This window comes from Phragmites australis, chromosome 11 (assembly GCF_958298935.1).
Source record: "Phragmites australis chromosome 11, lpPhrAust1.1, whole genome shotgun sequence".
In the NCBI taxonomy this organism is placed as follows: domain Eukaryota; kingdom Viridiplantae; phylum Streptophyta; class Magnoliopsida; order Poales; family Poaceae; genus Phragmites; species Phragmites australis.
Genome location: NC_084931.1, coordinates 4,014,172 through 4,034,599, shown reverse-complemented (window position 1 = coordinate 4,034,599; position 20,428 = coordinate 4,014,172). Strand labels below are relative to the sequence as shown.

Here is a 20,428-nt window from a genome sequence, read left to right as displayed (position 1 = left end):
GAAATTCCTCCACCCATCGTTTCGAGTGAGCTTTTAGCCTGTCGAAAACTCGAGTTTTGATACTCTACAAGACTATACTATTGGCGCACTCAACCTGAACGTTACTTTGAGGGTGAGCTACTGAGGCAAAACAAGTTTTGATGCCATATTTTTCATAGAACACAATAATGGTCTCGCTTCTGAACTAGCTACCATTATCTATAATTATTCGATACAAAATGTCATATCGAGTAATTATGTTCATCATGAACTTCTTAGTCACTTCTATGGTTATCTTCCCCACAGTTTCGGCCTCGATCCACTTGGTGAATGTGTCGATAGCCACAAATAGGAATTTGAAACCACCTTTGACCCTCAGGAATGTTCCCAGGATATTCAAGCCCCAGATAGATAAATGCTAAGAAAGAGGAATTATTTGCCGAGCTTAGGCTGGTCGAGTAGTCTGCCTTCTGAAAAATTGGCAGCTTTCACACTTTTTGACTAGCTCAAAAGCATCTTGGAGGCAGTGGCCAATAGAATCCCTGGCAGGAAATTTTCCCGACCAAGGTGTGATAAGACACATGATTATCACACATGCCTCTATGGATATCAAGCAATATTGTATTGTCCTCTTCCTAAGTTATGCACTTCATCAAGATTCCGTTACTCCCCTTTCGGTGGAGCTTGTCATCTACCAAAGCATATAACTTAGACTTACGAGTAATTTTCTCTACAAACGCATCATCGTCAAGGATGTATCGACCTTCTAGCTTAGCATCATGTGGGACTTCACTCGCATAGTAAGCTGGCTTCTAGATATTGGCCTTCCTCTCAGAACATTCCCATTTGACTGCTAGAACTGTGCTTACAACTTGCGAGGTAGCTACAATGTACAAAAAGAGCTCATCTTTTTCTTTGGGCGTGGTTAGAATTAATGGAGATGGTAAATACCTTTTTAAGTCTTGAAATGCCTTCTTAGCCTCTTTCGTCCACTCGAACCAGTCATTCTTTTTCAGAAGCCTAAGGAAAGGCATCCCTCACTCGTCCATCTTGGATATAAATCGACTAAGGGCTGCTATACACCTCGTTAGCTTTTGAACATCCTTCGGTGTTCGAGGTGACCGCATCTGGTCGAGAGCCTTGATTTTACCCGGATTGGTATCAATGCCATGACTTGACACTAGGAAACCAAGAAACTTATTGGACGGGACTCCGAATGTGCACTTCTCAGGGTTAAGCATCATACGATACTTTCTGAGGTTGTTGAATGTTTCCTTAAGATCAATAATCAATGCATATTTGGTTCTAGATTAACTACAATATCATCGACATAAGCTTCAATATTGCGCCCAATTTGGGGCTGTAAACAATTCTAAATACACTGTTGATAAGTAGCACCAACGTTCTTTAAACCAAAAGGCAACTTTAGGCAAAATACACCGAATAGAGTTGTAATTTGGTGATGCCCCGAATAAGCATCTAGAAAACATAGCAATTCACAACCTGTCGTAGAGTCGATAATCTGGTCGATGCGAAGAAGGGGAAAATAATCCTTATTACAAGCTTTGTTGAGGTCGGTGAAGTTGACACATATTCTTCACTTACCATTGGCCTTCTTGATGAGGACATGTGTTGCAAGCCACGTAGGATGATGAACCTCTCAAATGAAGCCTGCTTTTAGGAGTTTTCTGACCTCCTCCTAGATGGCTTGCTTTCTGTCTTCCGTAAATCTTTGCTGCTTTTGCACCACATGTTTGATGTTAGGTTTCATAGCTAGTCGATGCTCGATCACCTCCCTAAAGACTCCGGGCATTTCGGACGGTTGCCATGCAAACACATCGTAGCTTGCCTAGAGGAAAGTGATGAGCTCGAGTTTCTATTTGGGATCAAGGTCGACTCCTATTTTTACCATCTTGGATGGTTTAGACAGGTCAAGGGGCACTGCTTGACACCACTGCCAGCCTTCTTGTACTTAGCACTATCGTTGTTCTTACCTTTGGCGGTGTCGTCGTACTGGGAGGCATTAGCAAGGCTCACAAGGTTGGAGTCCTTGATTATGCTGGTGGCTTGATGCTTCTGGTGCTTTGACTCCATGCCTTCTAAAATGATTGCCGCTTGGCTTATCGCATTTGCTTATCGTATTTGACCGCTGCACATTGATCTCCCTTGATGATTATGACCCCTTTGAGACCTGGGATCTTGAGCGACTGATATGCATAGTGTATTATAGCCATGAACCTGCCAAGCATTAGGCGGTCTAGAATCACATTGTAAGCTATCTTGAAATCCACAACATCGAAGGTTAACTTTTCTGTGCGAAAGTTATCAGGCTCACCAAACATTACCGATAGCTCGATCTGGCCAAGGGGCATGGTAGATGAATTCAGAGTTATGTTGTGGAAGGGCTCAACTTCTTTCTTAAGTTTCAACCTTTGGATCCCCATCTTGTATAAGGTCATGGCGAACATGAGGTTAAGGGAACTATCTCCGTCGACCAAGGTCTGAGAGACTTTGATGTTGAGGATAGTCGACTGAACCATCACCGAATATCGACCCGGGTGTGGAACTATAGCTGGATGATCAACTTGGTCGAAGGTAATCTTGACTTCTGACCACTTGAGGTATCGAGAAGGTCTAGTCAGGGCTTGGTTGACCTCCCTTTCAACTACCTTGTACTGTCTTTTAGCCTCGTATGAGGCGGATCTTTCAAAGATGTGCACCAAGCTCTGACCGGCCCCGTGGAATTTAGGCTCATCGTATTTAGCGTCCAGCTTAGCCTGCCTACTATGATATTCAGTAACAACAGCCTTGAGCTTGTCATCTACCTTCTTCTTGATGACATGGCATTCATCAAAGTCATGCTGATTGGTCCGATGGATAGGACACCACTTCCCATCGCCTCGTCTTAGGCCTTTTGAGCGATTTGCTCCTACCAACAGCGGCCAGAGTCGTGTCTGGACCCTTACACTTGTCACCAGGGTTGTTCTTCTTTCCCTCATTCTTTGAGGACTCAGGTTTGTCCTTGCCAGACTGAGGCTTCTTAGAGTGCGCATAGGCCTCAGCCTGCTTTGCACATTTATCGGCCAACTCGAAGAGTTCTTTGACCGTATGAATCTTCTAGGTAGCCAATTTCCTGACCAGGTCGTATCCTTGATACCTCACTTGAAGGTGATGATGACCGACTCGTCGGAGATGTCCAGAATTATTGCGCATGTTACTAAATCTATGATAAAATCACGAAGGGATTCGTCCTTACCTTGGTTCAACTGATGAAGATCATCTTCTGTCCTCAGGCACTCGAACATATCCTAGATGTTGGCGATGAACTAAGCCTTTAGCTCAGCCCAGTATCAGATTGAGTTGGGCATCGAGGGCAGTTAACAAATAATTTTCCATCACCCTATTTATCACCGCTGGCCACTCAAATGACAGTTGTATAGATCTGTAACCATTTGTTAGGGTTGAGTTTTCTGTCGTACTTCTGGATTGAACCCACCTTCAACTTCTCGAGCTATTGTATCGATCGAAGCTCATGTACAAAAGCCTCGCATCCTTCATCGAATTCCTCAGGAGAAGATAGGGGAGGACTATCATGCTTGTTCCTTAGAGCAGGGGAGTCACGTCGACTATCTCGTCCTGGGGACCAGTGGTCGCGATGATGACGATGGTCTTCTCGGTGTTCCTCCTAGTGGTTGTCTATCACTTTTCGTAGATCGCGCCTGTCATAAGGAATACAATTCCTCAAGTCTTCCTGGTCTTTGCGCCCATGGATAGGGCAGTTGTAATTCGACCCATAAGGCTATGCTCGAGTTCGACCACTCCAGCTCCCCGTCTATGATCTCTCGACTTGGGGATGTCTACATCCATTGTTCCTCAAACCGACACCTTGCCAACTGGAGTGCCTAGAACCGCTAGGGTTGTTTGCTCAAGCCTCATGGATCTGAGCCGCATTAAGCAAAGTCTTGAGTTGATTGACCACATGGGTCAGGGGATTCGTCAGATCTAACTCAGAAAAGGATCTTAGAATCATATGAGCCCCATGGATATCAGCTTTCAGATATTAAAAACAGAGCTACCTAGACTCAGCTAAGGTCGAGTCGATGTCTCTACATGATGCTATCCTGAGGGAGTTCGTTCCCTTATCTTTAGGGTGCTGCTTATGGAGGTGTGCCCACCGGAAGTCATCATTGAAGACCAGGAGGCACCTGACCTCCTGTAGTTCGTCGATGAAGAGTTGTGTCAGTGACAACGACCGGTGGTAACACTCTACAGCTTCAGCGTCTACAGCAGCGGTTGTCGCCGCTGAATCTTCAAGGATTTTCACACCATCGTTCTCCACTGCCATTGGATTTCCCACGTTTTGCTCATTGGGGGTGCTATCGGCTTCGGCCATAAGCACAAATCGATCTGTTTGGCTACTCTGGTCGTCAATGGAGCCGTCATTGCCACTTTCCTGACTCTCCCCGTCGCTATCGGTGTCCATGAATTGAAGAACACTAGGTTCCTTGGGATCCCACTCGAGGTGTCCCACCTCGCGGTATGCGTCCAGTGGGCTGGACTCGAGAATACCGGTGTGGATCAGTCCACCCTGATTTTCCCAACGGTAAATCATAGTTCTAAAGGTGATCTTAGAGCCAGCAGGGGGTGATTCGAAGATTACTGCCGCCGACTCAAAGTGATCATAGAAGCCGGTGTCGGAAAATCCGACACGGATGTGAACTCGAGACATGATTGATCTTGAAAAAAATAGAAGAATGCTCCTACCTAGCGCACCAACTGTCGTGTTCCCAATAATATATCCATAATTGAACTGGGGTACCTTTGAGATCAGAGATCGAGCACGAAACAAGACACACAATGTAGATAGGTTCGAGTCCCCGATTGAGTAATACCCTACGTCATGTATGGATGTTGTTGTATATGTATTGTCTCAAGTACCAGAAATATGGCTAGACCTATTATAAGGAGTAGATCGGATCTAAACTAATCTAGAGATGAAGTCGCTGAGTATCTCCAGGAGCTATGGTCTTGGTGCTTGCGTCGAGTTGATGGTTTGCGAGTTGAGTTCTCTGTTGTCGAAGTTCCCATCTGGGGGTCTGGGTCCTCGCCTTATATAGAGGTTCTGGTGCTACTCTGGATGCAGTCATAGTCGATAGGGAGTCATTTGTCTTGTCGACCAATGCAAGGCAACCAAATCCAACATGGATATTAGTCATACTCGAGTCGGTTAACCCGATTAAAACCTTTCTAATATAGGTTTTGGAAATCCCCAAGTATACTGGGTCCCGCAGATTCGGGTCCGTAATTTTCGGAGTCATTGAGGATGTATACGATGTATCCTATCCATATATGGTGTACTCTTTATACATATATACCCTATAGTTAGATATTTAACATAACTAATCATAATCTCAACTCTTATATCCGCTTATACGGAGTCATATTTGATCAACCAAACAAAAACTCAGCATAGTTTGTCTAGACATATACAACCAACCAATTATTTTCAACAAATATAACTCCGCTCAGCCTGTTTTCCTTAACATGCATATATGATCCATATGGGCAAGACCCCATGAGTACAACCAATCACACCCTTATACACCATTTTTAGCTCAAGGCTAAAGTCTCACAAGAAATAGATAACAAGCCACACAATGTTCGAATTTTCAACTAACACATGCATATTACTAAACCTTCACCTATACTTTCCATGACCACTATATTTAATGCTTGGCATGCCAGATATATCTCCTCTAGTTCTTCCTTAATTTGCAGCGACGACAAGTGACCGCCACTTTGTGTACTATAAAAGCACCAGAGATTTGTCAGCCAATAAAAGAGGAAGAAATAATCATTTTTTTCATTGTTAGAGGTTAATTTTGCAGGTGTCACATAATGCCAATGCTACGCGGTCGCAAAACATGTCTTGTTAATTTATTATTTTTTTGGGAGAATGAGTGTGCTCTCGTATTGTTCTATGCTGAGGTTTTACTTATATCCTTTTTAGACCAGGTTTTGCTTAAATATGTTAATACTGATATATAGCTGAACTCTCAACTAAATGACTAAATGTTGAAGAAACCATGTCTGAAAGAGTGAATATCCTCATTAAAAAAAAAACGAGAACCCATGTACCAAGACCGGATGATGCTCTACTACCTAAGAAAATGGTATGTATTTAGATTAAAGAAATATGATAATTCATGTTTGTAGAAATCAAATGAAAACCATGCAACAAAAAGAAAGGAAAATTTCGTCAACTTTTGTCAAATGAAGCCCCTTATTGAATCAAGGCTGAACCAATGAGCAAGACACATGTTCATCACAAAACAACCGAGAGGCACATGTGGTGATAATTTCAGAACAAAAAAATAAAATAAAAAATCTACACTCCTTTTCTCAGTAAAACAAGTACTGCTACAAACAAAACCATTATACTCTAACCACCACCCTAACCCCCAATTATGAGCCATAAGTGAACAAAAAACATCCTAGTCTGCAAACCACCAATGTTCTACCTCTCCTACTCGATCTCTTGCAAGCCCTCGATCATTGACTAATAATGGAACCCTAAGCATCATCAGCCGCTTAGCTGTCTTTTGGAAGTAAACAAACACAAGCAAATCAAGCTAGAGCATGGGAGTCGGTGCGAGATTTGGTGAGAAACTTAGGGGTTGTTTGTTTTTTGCCTTAACAGATCTAATATAAAATTAAGCCAGAGGTCAAATCAGGATAGTATCAAATTTTGACCACTAAAATGACGTTTAGTTTAAGGTGAAGCTAAAATTTGACCGGTTAAAAATTTTGACGAACGATTTGGTCGTCTGAGATTTGTCCAGAAACGTTAAAAAAATTTCAAAGCATAATCAAATTTTAGCATCAAACTAAACGGGTACAAAAATTTTAGAACACTAATAATCAAATTTTAGCCTTAAACTAAACGGATACCAAATTTTTAGAACACTAATAAAATTTGACTTAGCTCCTTTAACCGTTAACCAAACAACCCTAAGGGGCAGCAATTCGTGGAGCAGCATGTGTGCTTGTGCAGTTGTTTTCTCTGCACGATGGGCAGCTTCCTGTGCGTGGTGCCTGATCCGAGAGCGCACGCAAATTTATTCAGTTCAAAGCTTGCTTGTTGCATGAGCTGCAAGCAAACTGCTACTGAATACTTCTTCCGGTTATAAATATTTGTCACTTTTAATTTTTAATTTTTGATCTATAATTTTGATCATTGTTTTTATTAAAATATAGTTATAATATCTAATAAAAATATAATATTATAAAAGTATTTTTCAAGACAACTCTTTTCAAACTAAATATTACGAAAACTATTAACGATCAAAATTTTAAAAGTTTGATCATATCTTATAAAGCGATAAGTATTTATGACAAAAAAAAATATTTGTTACTCTATCTTCCATATACTGAACTAATGATGCATGTTCCTTTCTAGTCAATCACCGAACTCAAAGCTGTCAACATGCAGATTATTACACCTGTAAGCAAACTTCGGAAAACTTTGCAGGTACTCTGAATTCTGAACTTCCAACTGAAAACTTTACTGTTTCTATGTCTCTAGATTTCAGGAAGGTCAACTGCAGCACAACTTTTATTGCCTTGGCAAGTTTGTAGGTGCATTTAAATTTATTAGCTCATTGTGTCTTGAGGAGTTTCATTTTGTTGAGCAGTCAATTCAAGTTGAGATCAGAACTCCTAGTATGATTTAACCTACTGAAGCTGTTGGTGTCTTTGTCAAGACTACAGTAAGGTAACATGTCGAGGCATGACAAGGGAGACTTCAAGCTTCCTGCTTCTGCAATCAAAATATCAATTATTGGTGATTGATATGAGAACATGACACTACTGTGACCACTGAACTACTGTGGCTATCTTTTCTGAAGTCAGTTTTGTATTGGCTAATGAACAAATATTACTGATTTTGGTTCTCTTCTTTTCCTTGTTGGAATCAATATCAGAATTCCTTTTTTGTGTAAGGAGCACGATACTTTTCATTTTCAACGACATCGAATATATGTTTGCACAAATCAATTGTATGATAATATTAGGAATATTTGGAAGTTGTAGGGCACCCAGAATGAAAAATTCTGGGGCAGAGACTAATCAAAGCCTTCCTCTAGAAAAGGAGAACGTAATTCTATTAGAAGTTGAAACTTTTTTGTTTTTTGAGGGAACTACAGAAGGGCAAAGCCTGACTGCACGAACTACAAAATTCTCAAATGGTAGCTAATATTTCTATATATAAAGGGGACACAATAGTGGCCATCTCTAGATCTCAAATTTTTTATATTTTTTAAACATGCTATGATCATCTGCACTTCCCCTTCTATTTTTGTAAAATTAGATTGCAAACGTCCTCTAGTTATGGATGCTTTTTGGACCAGTTAAATGCGTTTGTGGGAGCCTTCAATGAGGAGGGCATCATATACAAAGTTAGGATAAACATAAACTAAATGCCCTGTTAGCTGGCTTTGCTTGAAAATGTTGCTTGCTGGGTTGTCTTTTTGTCAACCTCCTTATAAACTTTTACAAAGCAACCACTAATCATTCATGGTCTAATGATGTATGTCTCCCACTATTAGTTCGCAAATGATGTTGAGAAACTAAGGTATGATGGAAAATTAAAGAGTATTGATTAAGAGTTCATTTCTACTACTACTAACATCCCCATCTTGATATGTGAGGACAAATCAAGCTTCCTTTGATGGATTAATTGCAGTAAAAATTGAGATAAACAATGTGCAAGTCAAACTCTCTATATGCAAACAATTTCAAACAGAACAACTTGGGATTACACATTTTTTGTTTTTATTTGTAAGAAAGAAGCTATGTGCCCATCATCATTTGCTCTCTTCCTCAACCACTGCACAAGCGCCATGGAAAACACCCTGAAAAGCAGGAAAAATAAAGAAAATACAGAACAAGAACAAGAAAGAATTGCCAACCCTCCCTCTCCATTTCCATCATATATATGCAGGAAGGGGAAAACATTACATGGATGTACACTTACCCTATAAAAAAGGAGAAAAATAAAAATGAACCACGCAAGAGAGCAAAACACCATGCTGGTGGCACACCAACCCTCCTTGATTTCACAAAACCAAAAAGGAAAGAAAAAAAGAAGAAGAAATGGATCCACTGTTCAAGTGTCCTCAACAATGCACTCGAGGTGTGGCTTCCACACGACGGTCCGGCCACCGGCGCTCATCCGCCGCCGGTGCGACGACGACCTCTTGGACGACAGCCCGTCACCCAAGTCACGGCGCCCATTGCTCTTGGTATGTCTCTTGCCGGGGCAGCTCGCCACCGTCGTCGTCTTGACCTCGTCCCCGTGCGGGGCCGGGGGGCAGCTCTTGGTGCTCTTCTTCTTCTTCTCCGGCGGCACCGACGCCGCCGGGATGAGGAAGTATATCTCGCCGCGCTCCAGCTCGGAGTCCGGGGACACGATGAGTATCCTCCGCACGACGCCCTGCGAGCACGGCTTGCTCAGCACGTGGTTCGGGTTGGCGGTGAGGATCTCGCCGGCGGCCACCGGCCGGCCGTACTCCTCGACGCGGCCGTTCAGGTGGACGATCCGGATCAGGTCCAGCGCGCCGCAGGGAAGGACGCAAGCCAGGCAGCACCTAAGGCTGTTGCCCATGCTATGTATCTATGTATCTTCTCTCTCTAGCTTGAGCCTTGGTGCCAGCTCTCTCTTGAGGATCTTCTCACTCTAGCTGTGTCTCTTTCCTTCCCTCTCCTCACGACGATGCAGGGAGACAAGTGCTTATATAGTGGCATGGGACAGCCATGGTTGCAGCATTTCAAGGTAGCCAGGGTTGGTCATGGTGGTCATTGCATTGCTTGGAAGCCAAAAGAGGCCAAGGTAAATATTAAAAAAAATGTGCATACTTTGGTATAGAATTTAGTAAGAGTTTAGGCTCTTAAGGGTGATTATCAAAAGATGGTCTCATGTGTTTGATAACCTTATCTAAAGTACTCATCTAGTTGAGGACAAGGGCACTACAACTACACCCCCATGTTCTAAAAGATCTTTTTTATGGGGCCAATTCTTTTATTTCCTCTTCTCTATCTCTCCCTCTTGCATCAATCATACACAACATACTCATGCACATTCATAGCCATGCTGCTTTGCTGTACTTTGGTTGTGCACAAGAAATGTAAGCATGTACGTGTGGGTAGACCGCTCGATGTGGTTTTGGGTGTGGATGTGCCACATGGATTCCAAAAGAGAGATGTGTAAAACTCTAAATGTGCCCTATCCATGACTTGAAATCATTCGAATTTATCACCATTTGATCGCCAAAGAATTGTGCTCTAAGTACTCGTGGTAGCGAAAGAATTCATGCGCTGTCAACTGTTTGGGAGGGTGAGTGGGAAAGGAAGGCCATGTATGAGAGCCCAAGGATCACAATTAGAAACTGAGCGATAGCTAAGTGGGAGGGTTACTGGGTTCTATCCTCCTGATCTCGGGTTTGATGTCTGAGCTCGTGATTTTCTATTTGGTTGCTTTATGGATAGAGTCAGCCTATTTATGATCTCTAATGAAGACCAGGACAGTGACAAATTAAATAGGCCCCTTTAAAAAAAAATCACAATTTAAGGATAAAAAACTCAACCAACATTTACGAAACCAAATCATAGTTGAGTAATGTATACAGTAAGCAGTCTTGGTTCCAAATCGATACAATGAGAGGTGTAGAGGACAACCACAAATGAAAGCTTTGATGTGAAGTCCAATTGTTAACTCTTCTCGGAGTTCTTTCAAGATGTGGCGAGGAGCTTATTATTTGAGAATTATTTATGTGTGTAATTCAGCAAGACCCTAGATTTAGGAGAAAGGGGATTTCCATGGATTTGTGTGCCGTCTTGATTGGATGAAAATGAGAATCCACCATTACCCATAAAGAAGCACTTGGCACAATGCGTCGTACCTCTGCTACTGAAATATAGAATGCATCGTGCATCTTCATAGGAATAAATAGCATCCTCAAAGTTGCAAAAATGCAGAAGACCCTCTTTTCCATCATGCCTTGCCAAAGTGCTTCTGTTACCTTTGGTTAATTAAGCTAGAATCAACATAAAAAGAAGCGTTGTATCATAGAGTATTTCTCCTTGAAACTTGTCCCTCTCAATTCTTGAACATTATTACATTGATAATAAACTACGCAGGTATGTGATTTCCTCATATCTAAAAAATTGGAGTTCCATGCCTGGATTTTGATTAGAACTGCGCTGAAAAAGATTATATCAATTAGCTCTATAAACTTTAAAATTAACTTTGTCAATACCTAAACTTGAGATAAAGGGCCTGGTCCACGACTAGCAACAGATATACAATAATTTAAACATAAACTCCTAACGAACTACAATAAATTCATTATTGATATTTTAAAATTATTGTTCAATTATAGCCAGTTAAGGCCTTTAGAGAAACAAATATTTGGTGTCTTATTCTCTATAAAATATTGAAGTATTTCCATAATTAAAGGATATATTGAAGGTTTGTTTTGTGCCTACGTCGATGCACTCAACAAACACTGCCCAACCATAGAAATGTATTTTTCTTATATTGCCATAATGTCCTCGACTATAAATTCAAGATAGCCAGATCTGTTCATCATGATTCAATCATAGAAACTATTTTCAGAAAATGTTTAAGAAGAAAATCATAATGAACAAGTTATAAGCTTTTTCGATGCAAATATATAAACAAGTTATGAACCATGCATATCACGTTTCCTGAAGAAAAAAGGAAGAAAAAGAGTGTGAATGAATCAGCACGACCGATATCTAACAAAAGCACGTAGCTAGAGCAACCATGCTTGATATATATAGGTAAAGGCTAAATTCCGAGCATGCGGGTGTTTGCTCTCATGCCCGCACTCTCGGTGGACCGTCTGATGTATAGAAGCGTCGACTCCTGATTGGTCTAGAGAAAATATCTTCCTCTGAAAGGCTGACACCCTCATCGCTCCCTTCTCTACCTCGTCCCCCTCGCTCGAGCGGTGCTCTGCCCTCCCCTCCTCCTCACACAATCGATATCGCCTCTCCTCCCATGGCAGCCCCTCCCAGCCACATCCCTCTCCTAGCAGCCTTCTCCTCCGCCATAGAGTCGCTCGTCCTCGACCCCCTCACATCGCTGCGCGCAACAGCTCATGGCGAAGTTTGACATGTGGTCCCGCAAGCCTCCGCGGTGACACCAACAGCAGCAGAAGCAACCGCCCAGCTCCGGCGTCTGCCCCGCCATGTCCATACTCAGTGTTGCCTCCCCCACCATTGACCGTTTCTACGGCCCCCACCTTGCCGCCACTTTCTCAACAAGCAGTAGCAACACCCACCAACAGTCATGTTGTCGTCTCCCCGTCAATATCTCCATCCCCTTCGGTCTTCTCCTCCCCCACCAAGATAGGGGGAATCTAGTAAGGGGCGATAGGGAAAGTGAATTCAAGCGTTACTGGAGCGCCCCACCAAGGAATGATCACAGATCTGGCAAATAGAAATGACTATTCATCACTAGCGGCGGTGCCTCTCTATTCTACCAATTTGCTTTTTGTATTTTGTATCGATTTGCCTATATATTGCTACAAATTTGCTAAGAAAATAAATCAAATTGCTTTTTTAGGTTTGTTTGTAGTTCTACCAAATTGGCTATACACTTCTACAAATTTGCCAAACGAAGTACATAAAATTGCTTTGCCATTTTATTTGCAGCTAGCCATCCTAATTGTGCTTCTCATAATCAACTATCTAGATGCAAATCTTGCGTTAATTTTGGCTTTTTTTTTCAATCTTAAACATAAGCTCTATTGTTTTAGCCGGAACAATTCTTTTTTATTTGCTTTTTATGATCTCTGAGTTTATGCCAATTTACTTGCATATTTATTCCAACTTACTTCTGAGTCCATTCTGTTTTGCTTACACTTTTAACAAAAATGCTTATCTGGTTGGATGAATATGGAAAGAACACATGGATTATTTTTATGTTTTGTTTGCACACTCTGCGCGTACTGAGCAGACAAGTTAGTTAGAAATAATGACCTCTTAATTAGGGGTGCTTTTCCTAATTGGAGGTATGCATACTAAACTACTATAGTATGAATGCTACATATATATACATATATACATATATACATACATACATATATATATACATATATACATATATATACATATATATATATATACATATATATCTACCAGATAGAGAGCTCAAGCAACAATCGACTAGATCTCAATTGTGGCCTTATAGAAGCCTACAAAATTATTGGGTACGTATATATATAAAAAAATTAATTGTATATGCGCCACCGTGCGCTGTACTAAGCGTGTGATTGTTGTCAATCTTGCTGAACTAATCGTAGGCCAAGTTGTCATTAGAAATTGTCATTTGCAATTTTGGTCAAATCTAGTTAGTTGTGTGCTTAGGTGCCACCGTACGTACGTGATGCTGCTGGATTGCGTTATTTTACACGGTCGAATTAATCATTTTAGTTTTTGGATAGATACGTGTGTGCAAGTGCACATGATTTTTGTGATTTCAAGCGTGGATTTATGAGCTGTTTAGTTTTCTAAAAATCAAGGAAAAACATTGTTCCACGAATAACATTGTTCTGTTTAATGATTTCTAGGATTTGATCTTTTTGTGCTCCTTCATCGGCGATCCATAAACACCCTGCCTCTGGCTCCAGCTGCGTTCATTTAGACGAAGAGTTACAAGATTATTATTACAAGAATAGGATTAAGAACACCATTCAGAACATGGGACTTTTTCCCTTAATTTTCACGTCAAAAGATGTTTACTGCAACGCTTTCAGTAAAATTTCAACTATTTAGGGCTTGTTTGGTAGAGCTCTCTCTGATTCAAATTTTCTGCGGAGAGTAATTTTTTTTGGGAGAAGTGATTTTGTGGCTAAAAGTGATTCTCTAGAATAAACTATATAGAGAAAGTGATTCTGTGCCGAAAATGAATCAAAGAAAACTGCTTTTTTCAGCTCCTCAGCTTCTAGTTCGTTTAATAAAATCACTTCCACGAATTCTACTCAGAGAGCTGAAAACTATTACTCCCTCCGATTGCAAATGTAGGTCGTTTTAGACTTGTGCACAATGATTAAGAAAGTAGATCAAATGACTTGGTTGCCCTGCATTTATTCTGCATTAGAAAAGATAACTCATTCATTTGTGAGAGTGGTAATATTTATTAAACAAGGGCGAGACGGGAACAAAAGAGAAAAAATACATAGAAGTCTGAGAATGACTTATATTAGAGAATAGTTGAGGAGACTAAAACGATATATATTTGTAACCAAAGAGAGTATTTGATAGAACTTTTCTAATTCCAACTGAAAAACTATTTTAAAAGCACTGCTAAACATACCTTTAAACTCTTGAATTCAATAGTATACTATGCCTGTATGATACGAATTAGATGATTGGACCTGCAGAGCAGAGCTGCTGCACCGGCCGAGACAAGATGACATTCAGCACCAAATCCGGGCCGATCGATCGAACGATGATTACATTCAGCTCCACCCATCCATGTCGTAGGATCGCAACAACAGATACTCTGCAGCTGTACAGCTGCTTGTCTCATAAAATTAAACTCGTAACAGCTAGGTTAATCGTGCATGTAATCGTATTACTCTGATCATCGTACGTAGACCTGTCGTTAGTCTACTTATTAATCCGCTTCTGCATGATCGTTCTCGTGATATCGATGCACACGATTCGAGGGATGATTAGCTAGCTAGTACTACTTTTATTCTGAAATAGATATGATTTTAGTAAGTTAGTTTTATTTTTAAATACTTGTTGTTTTAAGTTTACGAGATGATGTTTATTAAAAGTTATTGGAAGTTGGAGTTGAGAGTTAACAAGCATGATGGATTATGTGCTAATTAATTAGAAGTTGAACTGAAGTTGAAGTTCAGAGTAAGTAAGTGTAGTGAATTAGATGTTAATTAATTAGAAGTGTTGAAAATAGGAGCAATCAAGAGGGATAGATATGTTAAAGATGAAAGAATTGATGTCACTTTATTCCACGTGTTAGTAGCTAAAACAACGTTCTTTTAAGAACGGAGATAGTAGTTAGGAGTATATATATGTAAGTAGTAGCAGCTGACATTAATCTAAATGGTTTTTTTAATTTTTTAGTTATTTTTAAAAACTTATTTTACAAATAGATCCTCCAGTAAACATTTCATTCACTTCCAAGACCTATTGAAGCTATCATCTTGATACATGATCTATTTGACAAACCTATATCAACCATCCATTTAAACCTAATATCAACCCTTTCTTTCGCATATCCTAACCTAACATCAACCAAAGTTTCATAAAGAGTCTATTTATAAACATATGTTATCGAAAAGGGCAAAAAACTTCCACTTCATCTAAGGCGAGGTTAGTTAGCTGCTACTAAGTAGTAGAGTAGAGTAAGATTTAGTATACATGTACACGGAATTAAAGAGTTGAATAACAGAAAGAAATTCTTATTTATCACTAAAAGTTCATCCGATCTATTATTTACCATTAGATATGTTAATGACATGTAAGTCTAGACCCACGTGCTATTGACCCATCAAAAAATTGAGTGAGTTTTGAGTGATACATGATGAATTTATTCAATAACAAAGGCCATCGATGTGGCTGCAAAACGAAGGACGTAAGGCGGCAGGCATGGCCAATTCTACACCTGTCATTTTGGATCATTGTATGTATCGGGAAGTCAACTCTTCAGCGATACAGGACTGAACGCTTGCTCGGTTGGTAGATGGTGCCGTTGATGGTCACCTCCTTCTTAATTTCAAGACAGAAACTTTTTAGCAGCAGATTTAATCTAAGCCGTCGAAATTACGATCGATGCTTGCTTGCTTTGTCCTGCACCTCAAAAGTCCTGCACGCCAATTACCAACATATATACGTACGTACGTATCCGTTGGAGTAGCTGCCTCGATCGTACGGTCAAAGTCGCACGTGCAAAGCGGGGAAGGCTGGTACACCCTCGAGCCCCGACCGAGGGGAGGGCCCGCCCACGTGCCGTTCGGCGCGCGCTCGCACGTGCTCGCCATACTTGGAGATTCGCGCGCACCCCGATGAACAGGAGACGTGCGTGCCACTTGGCTTTGTACCTCGCTGCTATAGTGCTACACTTCGTATTTTTTCTGGGAGATTTTACGATTTGCTATTTGTCATATTTTTTTGAAAAATACAAAACCCCTAAAAATCACTTGAATTTTGATTTTCTCGCCGAAGTTATTTTGTTGCAAAAAAAACCTCTAAAACTTTAGTTTTGTTGTAAAAACCCTCAAAAATTCAAAAAATAAAAAACATAAAAAATTCTAAAAAACTAGAGACAATTGTAAGACATTCTATGAATTTTTTTAAAATAATATCCTTTGCATCATATTTTATGCAGAGGAAGTTTAAAAAAAAGAAAAATATGCAACTCATTTATTAACTCATGTTATTTTAACTTTGTCATGTCTACAATTATTTTTTTTTACACAAATCATTGTTTAAGTAAACTAAAAAAAGTGGTTTCACTAATTTTTAGGTGTTGTGGATTAGTTATGAATTAATCTATCTGCAACACATTTACTCAATCTTGCATGTTAGAATAACTATTTCAAGATTTCATATATTTTTAGAAGATAGAGGATCATATAAGAAGACTAAAATATTGGTTTCATGATTTTTGGATTAGTAAATAATTAACTATGCATTTAACTCGAATTAATAAATGAGTTGCACATTTTTCCTTTTTTTTAACTTCATCTCCATGAAATATGATGCAAAGGATATTATTTTTAAAAATAAATTCACAAAAAGGTTTTAGAATTGTTTCTAGTTTTTTAAGAGTTTTTTGTGATTTTTTTAAATGTTTTTGAATTTTTAGGGGTGTTTTTGCAACAAAGTCGAACCTTTGGGGATTTTTTTTTTTGCAACAAAACAATTTCTGGGGGAAAAGTCAAAATCCAAGTGACTTTTGAGTTTTTTTCCCCCTAATTTTCATATGTTATTGTCATTTCGATGATATATGAGTCTAAGTTTTACATGTTATTCTTATAATAAATATCATATTAAGAGTTAGACAGTAATTCGATGATATACCGTAAATTTATCTTATTTTCTCATGGAGTCCTAGTTTGAAATGAAGGAATTATAGTTGCATGTTTAGCTTAATCCTTAGAAAGTATAGCAGGTCGTCCAAGGAACCGAGCTTAGTTTATGTGTTCGTGGGTGTGGATGCAGTGAAAGTGCTAGGATCTGAACCTTTTGTCAAGTCTATGCATAATAGCATTTGTAGTAATAGATAGGAATACATCAGTTTCAACATAGGTAATCAAACAATGATACAAAAATTCATCTCCTATTCTATTGCGTAAATCAGACTTGATATATTTTATTGTAGAAAAGGCTCTCTCAACTTTCACCGTCGCAACCGGTAAAATCAATATTAACTTCAACAAAAAAAAAATACTAGAGGAAAACTAGTATGCTTCTTTGTTTCAACTAGTTTTCGGCAAAGATCACCAATGCCTTTTAAATTGGAGAGTCTTGAGTCATCACGAACATTTTCAATAAAATTGTCAAGTTGGCAGATAAGTTCTTCAATGTTGCTTTCACTTTTAAAATCATCAGGATACAAGTGAGCCAGCTAATATTTTGCCTTTGTCAAAGTTGGAGAATGAATCAGAAGGATCCAAATAAGTCATCCCACAAAGCAAGGTAGTGATGCTCTCACTAAAGCGGTCATTAAGCTACACACGTAATAGATCAATAACACCATACATGACACTTTGGTAGTAATCTTTATTTGATATGCCATCAATTTCAACTCTACGCTTTGATTTCGATCCTCAAGGAACATGCATATCATCCATACCTGGAAGTTCAATATCATGTTTGAGACAAAAATCAAGAATATTTGTAAACATACCTTCCCAGCCTTGATTTCTCATTTCTTGGAGCCTTCTTTTGGTTGTACCAAGATATGACACAACATTCACAATGTCTTGATCATTCCTTTGCAAAGAGAGATTCAAATCATTAGTAATCCTGAGTATAGCTTTCATCAAGTGCATCATGAAAACAAAGTCGAATGTCTGGACAACATTGAAGACTCCTTTTGCCTTAATCCTATCAAGAGCTTTGGTGGCATTTTGTGCATTGTCACTAATGACTTCAATTACCGAGGGAAACATAACAATCATATTCAAGAGAGAACTAAAATGAGAACCCCATCAAATATCACCGGCTCTTTTAAATCCAAATTCTTAATTCAAACCTCACCTAGTTTCAAGTTCACCCATCTTCAGTGCCTTCCGAACTTTATTTGCTTATTTTTCTCTAAGCATATCCATGTTCTTAAAAGAATTTCCTACTATGGATAGGAAAACACTCATCCACTCAAAAAGCCATACAACATCTTCATGATTTTTTGCAACTGCAACTAGTGTCAATTGAAGTTGATGAGTAAAATTGTGGATGCTGTGAGCAGACCTAGAATCTTCCATTACTAAAGTTTTCAAACCATTCAAATGCCCTTACATGTTACTAGCTCCATCATAGCCTTGACCACGGATGCGAGGACTAAGGTTATGATACGTAAGCACAGAATAAATAGTTTTTTTGAGTGCAAGAGAAATTATTTGAGTAACATGAGCAAGTCCAATAAGACGCTCCATTAGAAACCCCCTTTTATCAACGTATATTATGGTAAGGGCCATTTGTTCCTTGTGAGATACATCACGAGATTCATCAACCAATATAGAAAAATATTCATCTCCAATATCTTCTATGATTGTGTTGACTGTTTTCATAGCACAAGCTCACAATATCTTTATGGGTAGTAGAAGAAACCAACTTTAAATTCCAAGGAGCATTCTTCAGAGAAATAGCACCCAATTCTGGACTACATGCAACATACCACTCATATAAAGTAAGGAAATTTCCCTTCCTCAAAGAAGACTCGCTTTCATCATGACCTAGAAATGGCAGACCCAAAATACGAAGCAATCTTGCAATATCAATTGATGCAGTTAGACGAGTTCGATACTCTCTCCTAGATTTCTTTTTTTCTTATGTACAGCAGCTTCGATGGATTGCTTTTGGTTCATTAGATCATCACATCTCTTCATGTTTTGGTTATGAGTACTGTAAGGACTACCAACATGAACATCCAATCTCTTAAGGTTATTCCAATATTTCCACCCCTTGGTTGAAAATGCATCTTCACCACCACGACCTAGACTATCATTTTGAAACAAGTAGCAACAAAGACAATATGTTGCATCTTGTATACTATACCCTAGTCAATTATTGTAGGTCTTGAACCACTCTACATTAAAATGGCGCTTAACTCCTCATATATGTTTGAGGGAAATTGTGTTTTTAGGCTGAAATGGATCTTTCTGGAGGTAAGCTCTTCTCACATCATCATGAACTTTGGGGGTCTTATATTGGGAAATTGGCTTTCTTTGTGCAGGATCTGCTGGAAGATTAGATACATCAACTTCTTCTTCTTTTTCTTTGGTAGGGGGTGGCTTGGCATTGCTATTAATCAACACCTGTTCCAGAGCAGCTGTCGGAGGGTGAACTCCACAAGCAGGGATCCGGAGGGACCCCTTTGAGATTCGGTCGGGGGGATGATTCTGAGTCCGTCTCGTACGTGAAATAAATGGGGGTAAATGAGATACAGGTGGAGTGGATGATCGGATGTAGGAGGAAGTAAATGCTCAGGGATTAGACAGGTTCGGACCGCACTGAGCGTAATACCCTACTCATGTGTGTATGCTATAAATGCTCTGAGAACGTCTCTCTGAGGATCTGCCGTATTACAAGAATATTGGTCTAAGTCTAGAGCTTCGTGCTTCTTGTTCTTCGTTGTCGTTCGGAGTTCGTCGAATGTGTTCTTCAGACTCTTCTGGTCAGTTTTTTTTTCGTCCTCTTCTCCGGGGAGCCCGCCCCTCTTTTATACCCGGCGGGGCGGGTGGCGTGCCTAAAAAGGATTGGCGCAAGTTCCAAGGCGCCATAAATAGAAAGCAACCATCATGGACTGCTGCGTGAGGTGACGGAGAGAGTTGAAAACGCGCCCCCGTCCGGCCTTTGTCGTCATCATTCCGCTTTTCAACAGGTGCAGCGGGGAGGGCCCGCTGGGCAGCCACCGAACAGCCTCGCGTGCCTGTCCGGTCAGAGCGAGCCTGACACAGCAGGGCGGCAGGCGTTGCGCCTCGAGCCCTGCGACGTTATCCCGAGGCGCGCCGGATGACGCGCGACGGGACCCGCGCATTAAATGTTCCCATGCCTCCCTGCCAGACTATGGTAGGAACTGACAGCAGGCATGGGGGAGTGGTTGGAAATGACAGGCCACACGTCCTCTTAAATACAGCATCGGACCTCTCACCAATTGACACCTCACCGC

The 20,428-nt window shown here is 40.2% G+C and overlaps 1 protein-coding gene across 1 annotated transcript; it reads right to left on the bottom strand.

Annotated features, from left to right (window-relative positions):
* Positions 1 to 8,821: 8,821 nt before the first annotated feature.
* LOC133885359 (uncharacterized) lies at positions 8,822 to 9,862 on the bottom strand. The gene has a single exon (XM_062325064.1). It carries the CDS (start codon positions 9,641 to 9,643, stop codon positions 9,146 to 9,148), a length of 498 nt encoding a protein of 165 aa, XP_062181048.1. The 5' UTR covers positions 9,644 to 9,862; the 3' UTR covers positions 8,822 to 9,145.
* Positions 9,863 to 20,428: the final 10,566 nt, after the last annotated feature.